General features: G+C 42.1%; 1 protein-coding gene across 1 annotated transcript; it reads left to right on the forward strand.

The window, feature by feature from the left end:
- The first annotated feature begins 3322 nt into the window (after positions 1-3322).
- LOC143041751 (uncharacterized) lies at positions 3323-4162 on the forward strand. The gene has a single exon (XM_076213775.1). The coding sequence runs from the start codon at positions 3323-3325 to the stop codon at positions 4160-4162; it is 840 nt and encodes a 279-aa protein (XP_076069890.1).
- Positions 4163-8618: the final 4456 nt, after the last annotated feature.

Consider the following 8618-nt stretch of genomic DNA (forward strand, 5'->3'; position numbering starts at 1 on the left):
TTTGGTGCTCATTATTTGTTAGAATTAAGTCCAGGGTATTTTGTCCCCTCGTAGGATCGGTAATCATTTGTTTTAGGAAATTATCCTGCACCACATCTAGGAATTTCTTCGCTTCATGATCTCCTATTAAAGTTTCCCAGTCAATGTTTCTATAGTTAAAATCTCCCATGATTACAACGTTTTTGTACTGGGACGCTCTGTGAATTTCATGAATCAGGGAATCAGTCTGCTCAATGCTGAGGTTAGGAGGTCTATACAAGACGCCAATAATAACTTTCTTATTCTTGCCTATAATCTCTACCCAAATAGATTCCGTACAGTCCTCTTCCTTAATCGAATTGTTGATAATACAGTTTAATGTATTTTTAACGAAAAGTGCTACACCTCCCCCATTCCTGCCGACCCTATCCTTATGAAAAAACTTATATCCTTCTATTTCGATTTCCGGAAGGAAATGTTTATTAGCCATGTTGATCCAGGATTCAGTAATAGCTATAATATCGAAATTTTCTACGCATGCTTTACCTCGCAGCAAATCAATTTTGTTAATTATGCTCCTGCTATTTGTATAGTAAACTTTAAGTTTATCTTCCCTCCACCTGCTTTGGTGATTTTTTACACAGTCCTCTAAGTTGTTTCTATTGCCTAAACTATATTCCGATACTTCCCCCCCTACTCCCACATAATCTACCCGAAAAAACCCTGTAGGATGCCTACTTCTCGCTCAAGGGATTCAGCAAGGAGCCGAAATCCTCTGGGAGACAAGTGCACTCCGTCCCTTGTGTATAGGTGATTCTTACCATAAAAGCGGTCCCAGTTGTCGACAAATGCCCATCCATTGGCCTTACAATGTTTTGCCAGCCTGCAATTCATTGCAATAGCCCTGGAATGCCACATGCCTCCAACTCTACGCCTCGGAAGGATTCCACATACTACAGGAACACCTCCCCTATTTCTGATCTTGTCTAGCGCATCCCGGTACCGCGCAAATAATTCCTCACTCCCTAACTTACCTATATCATTTCCTCCGGCACTTAAGCAAACTACTGGGTCCTTACCTTCCCCTACTAGACACTCTTCAATCCTATCTCTAACATCTCCTATGCCCGCGCCGGGGAAACACACCTGCGTCCTGTTTCCTATCTTTGTCGCAGAAAACCCTGTCTAAATACCTCACTTGACTGTCTCCTACTACCAAAATCTTACCTGTGGGCAGGGATCCAGCGTCTGCCCTTTCCTTCTTCTCTTGGATTTCATTAGTTCCTTCTTCCTGCAGATTCGCCAGCACTTGAAACGAGTTTTTGCATTTCAGTGGGGCTGGTGAGGACTTTTTTCCACTTTTCCGCATCTTATTTCTCACCGTATTCCATCCATGCTCATCGCTAATTTTGTCTTCCGTATTATGGGCCTTCGAGCGGAGAACTCGATTCTCCTCTTTAAGGCACTTAACAGCATCCTCCAAGGCTTCAATTCTACTAAGTAGAGATTGTACCTCTTCGGCGCTGAACACAGTGACACATTCACTCGCCATATCGCTCTAATGCAGCTCTATGACTAAGGGATGGCCGTTAGTTATGCACATGCACAAGCTCACAAACACACACACACACACACACACACACACACACACACACACACACACACACACACACACACACACACACACACACACACACACACACACACACACACACACACACTCAAACACGACACGACACGAGTTCCCGGCTGCCACTATGGCGGTCCGGGTTCCAATCCCGCCCAGGGCTGAAATAATTTCAGTATCGCTGCGCTGCGGGTTGTTATTCCAACTCTCGTGGGCGGGGAGTTGGGTGTGTGTATTCGTGAAAGGTCACAGCATTACCCATAGATCGGTCATATATGAGCTCTGAGCTCTCTTCCGGGAGAGAAATAGCTGTCGATCACCAGTCCAACATGTGGTCCAAAGACTATAGTGAATCACACATGTTTCATGCAAGCATGCACACACACTTCTACACAAGTTATCATATGTCTATCAGTCACAAAACTAAACTCATGAATATTTCCCTCTTCACAAACATGCACTCGACCTCTTGCATGATTTTATACAAATACACGTAAAGGGAGGCAGTGTGTGTGTATTCACCATGGTCTTTTAATCACGTGATGGACTCGTGATCGACAGCTATTTCCCTCCCGGAAGAGAGCTCAGAGCTCGTATGACCGATCTATTGGTAATGCTGTGACCTTACACGCACACACACAACTCACAGCCCACGAGAGTTGGAGTAACGACTCAAAGTGCAGTGATACTGAAATTATTTCAGCCCTAGGCAGGATTCGAACCCGGACCGCCGTAGTGACAGTCGGGGACTCTACCAACCGCGCCACCGAGTCGTGTGTGTGTGTGTGTGTGTGTGTGTGTGTGTGTGTGTGTGTGTGTGTGTGTGTGTGTGTGTGTGTGTGTGTGTGTGTGTGTGTGTGTGCGTGTGTACGTGTATGTGTGTGTGTGTGTGTGTGTGTGTGTGTGTGTGTGTGTGTGTGTGTGTGTGTGTGTGTGTGTGTGTGTGTGTGTGTGTGTGTGTGTGTGTGTGATAAATGAATAATATTTGCATTACATGATCGTCTTCAATGTCGTATCGTGTATTGTATACACGAACTCGCTTATGTCTGTGCGTGTGTTCGTGTTCATGTGTTCGTGCGTGTGTGTGTGCGAGTGTATGTGTATTCACTTGGTCTTTGTATTCACTTGGTCTTTGGATCACGTGTTGGACTCGTGATCGACAGCTATTTCCCTCCTGGAAGAAAGCTCAGAGCTCGTAGGTCCGATCTATGGGTAATGCTATGACCTTGCACACACACACATCCCCAACTCCCCGCCCACGAGAGTCAGAGTAACGACCCGAGGCACAGCGATACCGAAATAATTTCGGCCCTGGGCAGGATTCGAACTGGGTGCTGGGAGCATTTCTGCTTCCCAATTCAGCGCTCTACCAACTATGCCACCGAGTCCTGTGTGTGTGTGTGCGTGTGTGTGTGTCTGCGTGTGTGTGTAATAAATGAATAACATTTGCATTACATGATCGTCTTTAATGTCGTTTCGTGTATTGTATACACGAACTCGCTTATGTCTGTGCGTGTGTGTGTGTGTGTGTGTGTGTGTGTGTGTGTGTGTGTGTGTGTGTGTGTGTGTGTGTGTGTGTGTGTGTGTGATAAAGGAATCTTTGCACTACATGATCGTCTTTAATGTCGTTTCGTGTATTGTATACACGAACTCGCTTAATATTCGTGCTCGCATTTTGGACCTAATCTAAGCTCGAGCTAACGACTCATGACAAAGATGGACCTGGACCGGAGCTTGATTAAGAATTGGGAATTCTTTTTCTTGAGCACAACGATGAAAGACACACCTGAGCTCACCTGGATCGAGACCGAGGTCATCCAGAGGCACCTCAGGAACGCCAGACGTCACGGCGAAGGGACCTTTGCCAAGGTCTACCTTGTTCCAGTAGGGGACACAAGAGTGGTGGCGAAGATTTTCAAGAAGAAAAGGTTTCTGCCCGCCATGGTTAAAGAGGCCGAGGCTCTGGCAGCGTTGTCAGGAGTTCCTCGTGTCCCAACCATCTTCGGCGTTGGCAGAAACCCCATCACTCTCATTACCAGCTTCGGCGGACGCTCTCTCTACAAAATGATTCAACGACGACAGCTCTCGAAATATCAGGCTGTCGAAATCGTTTTTCAAGTCGCAGAGAGCGTCCGCCTTATCCATCAACGTGGCTGGACCCATAACGATATTAAACTAGATAATATCGTCGTCGAGAGGAACCACGACCTTTGGAATCCAACTCTCATTGACTTTGGAAGCGCCGTTCGAATCGGCAAGGCCGTGTACAGCAAAAACAGAACCGGTCACATCACCTTTCCTCACATTGCTCCCGAGCTTTTCAAGGGACGAGGAACTTCTTCAGGAAGTGATGTTTATTCGATCGGATATCTGTTGGCCTCTCTTGTCGCCCAAGAAGATCGAAATGAAGATATTTCTCTTCTTATCAAAAGGGCAATGACTTACAATCCAGAAGATCGAATTTCAGTTGAGGATCTTGTCCAAAAACTTCGAGATGTTCGATTCAACATCCTCTTGGACATCGTCACTGAACAACTTTCTTCACTCAAAATTTGAGTTTCTTGGCAATCAAAATCCTTATGAAAATCATCTTTGGATTACTTTGAATTGCGTCATGATTCAACACCTTTACTGACATCATCGTTCATACGCAACTTTGTTTACTCTGGACAATTGGAATTGATACAAAAAATAACTTTTATAAGCTTGGACGTATAAAAGCTGTATATGCATTCAAATAATGGAATTTGAATTTTCTATGAAAAACAACTTTATCAAGATTGGACCACATAAGATCGACTAGAACCGATCCCTGTCCAAAACCCGTCACCGGTCGAGTAAAACTATTTTATCAAAAATAGAATTAAAAATGAAATAAACTTAAATTCGATTGGATTATATCAAGTTAGATTAAACTAAATTGGATTATAATAAAGGTGATTAAAGTGAAATCAAGTAAAATATAACTGCTAACAGGAAAAAAATTAATAAACAAAATGGTGAGAAAATATTTCATATAACGATGTCCACACATCTAAACTTAAAAAGGCTTTTACGCCTTGATTATAAAAGATTTAACTTCAAATATCAACCCTTTGGGGGTTTCCCTCAGCTGAATGAAATCACCTGGCGACAACTAGAATAATCGACCAAACTCACGAAAATCAGAAGAAATTCTTCTATATAAATATTTCGTTATATAGCAAAACAACTAAACATATTTCACATTCTCAATAAGTAGTTTTAATTTGTTCCTATTATCGACTTAATCGATTAAAGGAGACTGAAAGCACTGCACCTATCATCAAAGGAAGAAAGAAGAGAAAGAGGTGATTTGAGAGCATTGCTCAGACAATCAAAAGGAGAAGATAGAATTGACAGGAGACCTTTTGGTACGGGACAGAATAGGAGAGAACGGGTCATTAGCACCAATGGATCAAAGAACTTGGAAGGGAGAAGTGCGTGTCCATCTGTAAGCAAGCGCCCTCTTTTTTTTTTTTTGTGTGTGTGTGTGTGTGTGTGTGTGTGTGTGTGTGTGTGTGTGTGTGTGTGTGTGTGTGTGTGTGTGTGTGTGTGTGTGTGCGCGCATGCGTGCGCGTATTAGGGGTAGTTTGGGTGGTGAGGTGCAGGAGAGTGCCTGAGTGCACCGTTTCCCAATGATCTGTTGTCATAAGTTCGAGGACGACCCACTCATTCGAGGCACTTGAGTGCTGGACTGCCCAGTTTTACGGGAAACTGACTCGACCCTGGAACTTCTTCGGGGCCTTTCCCCGTGTATGCCAGACGTCAGGATAAATGAACATAAGAACATAAGAAATAAAGGAGACTGCAAAAGACCATAAGGCCTACACTAGGCAGCTCCGTATCCATCACCACCTGTCATCCCCATCCATAAAGTTGTCTAATCGTTTTTTAAATCAACTGATAGTTTCAGCGCTTACTACATGGTTACTAAGTTTATTCCATTCATCGACCACCCTATTAGTAAACCAATTCTTGCCTATTTCCTTCTTAAATCTAAATTTGTCCAGTTTATACCCATTACTGCGAGTCCTGCCCTGTTGTTTTATTATGATGACCTTGTTTGCATCACCCTTGTTATAGCCTTTGATCCACTTGAACACTTCTATTAGATCACCCCGCACTCTGAGTCTTTCCAGAGTGTAAGTTTAGGTGCCTAAGCTTCTTTTCGTAAGGCAAATTTCCGAGTCCTTGTATCATTTTGGCAATCTTCTCTGTACTGATTCTAGTGAATTTACGTCCATTCTGTAGGACGGAGACCAAAACTGTACCGCATAGTCAAGGATGGGTCTAACTATCGCTAGATAGAGTTTAATAATTACCTCTGCACTTCTATTCGTTACCGTCCTAGCAATGAAGCCTAATGCACTGTTAGCTTTATTTCTGGCGCTAATACACTGCTTCCTGGTTTTAAGGTCCGGACTCACCAGAACTCCCAAGTCCCTCTCGCACTCAGATTTTTCTAAAAACGTGTTATCTAAGTTGTATCTATTTTCGGGGTTGTGTAGCCCTACGTTTAACACGCTACACTTAGTTGTATAGACGCTACACTTAGAGATATTGAAATTCATTTGCCATTTGACCGACCATGTTAACAGCTTATTAAGGTCATCCTGCAGAATCTGGGCGTCGTCTCCTGACCTAATTAGGCGTCCTATTTTAGTGTCCGCAAACTTACTAACATCACTATTTAACCCTTCGTCTAAGTCGTTTATATACATAATGAACAACAAGGGACCCAAAACCGAGCCCTGGGGGACCCCGCTAGTAACATTGCCCCACCTAGATTTTATTCCATTTATGGTGATCCGCTGTTTTCTGTTACTAATCCAAGCTCTAATCCATTCTAACACTTTTCCTCCTATGCCATGGGCTTTGATTTTATTTAGTAGTCTCTGGTGTGGCACTTTGTCGAACGCTTTGCTAAAGTCAAGGTAAATAACATCGTCATTTTCATTGTTGTCTGACGCCTTATATACCTTAGTGTAAAAGGATAGAAGATTAGTCACACATGACTTACCCTTGAAGAAACCATGCTGTGAAACACGAATTAAGTTTTGCCATTCAATGTGTTCTATGAGTCTATTTACTATTATTGATTCAAGCATTTTTCCTATAACCGATGTCAAACTGATTGGCCTGTAGTTGCATATAGACGATCTATCTCCCTTCTTAAAAACAGGAACAACGTTTGCCTGCCTCCAAGCAGTTGGAACAGAACCAGTGTCTACCGATTTATTGAATATTTCAGTTAACTGGTCGCAGATTTCAAATTTACACTCTTTAAGCATTCTTGGAAAAATTTCGTCTGGACCCGGAGATTTTGTAGCTTTAAGTCTGTCAATCTGCTTGACTACTTCTTCTTTACTAATGCTGATATTAGTTAGACTACTTTCTTCATCCCCTCTGAAAATCGGATCGCAGTCAGGTACTTTATCTAACCTCTCATTAGTAAACACCGATAGAAAATAATTGTTAAACTCCTCGCTCATTTTTTCTTCCGATTCTATCATGACATTTTCATCGTTTTTAATTGGTCCTATTCTTTCTTTACTTTTTGTTCTATAGAGGTGAAAGAAACCCTTTGGGTTGGATTTTGCTTGACTGGCAACCTTGATTTCATAATTACGTTTCGCTGAACGTGTATTCCTTTTAACCAGCTTTGCCATTTCGTTATATCTTGATCTAAGGTGTGATTCCCCGTTTTTCATTTTTACGTAAAGTCCTCTTTTCATTCCGATCTCATGTTTTAATCTGTCCGTCATCCATTTGGGAGTATTACTATTTTTCCGTATTGACTTTAGGGGGATAAATGTATTTTGTGCATTAATTAGATCAGTTAGATTGTTATACATTTAATTTAAATTACTGACCTGACTGTTGGGCCCTCGCCCCCCAATTGACCTGACCTAAGGTATGCGTATTACCCTCCTTGACCTAGACCTGACCTAAGGTATGCATATTACCCTCCATGACCCACACCTGACTACCAGCCCCGCAACGAGAATCAATGTCTGAAACGTCCGCCTGGCTTTTCGTATTCAATTTCAAATAGGTTTTTATATTGTCAAAGTTTGCTTTCCTGAAGTCTGGTACTTGAACGTTATTCGTACTTTTTATTTTTTCCCAAATAACATTAAATCTTATTTCTTGATGATCGCTAAAGCCTAGACTATCTCCCACTATTACGCTGCTAATTTGCTCATTATTTGTTAGAATTAAGTCCAGGGTATTTTGTCCCCTCGTAGGATCGGTAATCATTTGTTTTAGGAAATTATCCTGCACCACATCTAGGAATTTCTTCGCTTCATGATCTATTAAAGTTTCCCAGTCAATGTTTCTATAGTTAAAATCTCCCATGATTACAACGTTTTTGTACTGGGACGCTCTGTGAATTTCATGAATCAGGGAATCAGTCTGCTCAATGCTGAGGTTAGGAGGTCTATACAAGACGCCAATAATAACTTTCTTATTCTTGCCTATAATCTCTACCCAAATAGATTCCGTACAGTCCTCTTCCTTAATCGAATTGTTGATAATACAGTTTAATGTATTTTTAACGAAAAGTGCTACACCTCCCCCATTCCTGCCGACCCTATCCTTATGAAAAAACTTATATCCTTCTATTTCGATTTCCGGAAGGAAATGTTTATTAGCCATGTTGATCCAGGATTCAGTAATAGCTATAATATCGAAATTTTCTACGCATGCTTTACCTCGCAGCAAATCAATTTTGTTAATTATGCTCCTGCTATTTGTATAGTAAACTTTAAGTTTATCTTCCCTCCACCTGCTTTGGTGATTTTTTACACAGTCCTCTAAGTTGTTTCTATTGCCTAAACTATATTCCGATACTTCCCCCCCTACTCCCACATAATCTACCCGAAAAAACCCTGTAGGATGCCTACTTCTCGTTTAAGGGATTCAGCAAGGAGCCGAAATCCTCTGGGAGACAAGTGCACTCCGTCCCTTGTGTATAGGTGATTCTTAC

The sequence above is a fragment of the Oratosquilla oratoria genome, chromosome 3 (genome assembly GCF_046742065.1).
Source record: "Oratosquilla oratoria isolate Oo_2021 chromosome 3, ASM4674206v1, whole genome shotgun sequence".
NCBI lineage: Eukaryota > Metazoa > Arthropoda > Malacostraca > Stomatopoda > Squillidae > Oratosquilla > Oratosquilla oratoria.

Coding starts and splice junctions, on each gene's coding strand:
- LOC143041751 (XM_076213775.1), top strand. CDS start 3,323: ATGGACCTGGACCGGAGCTTGATTAAGAATTGGGAATTCTTTTTCTTG.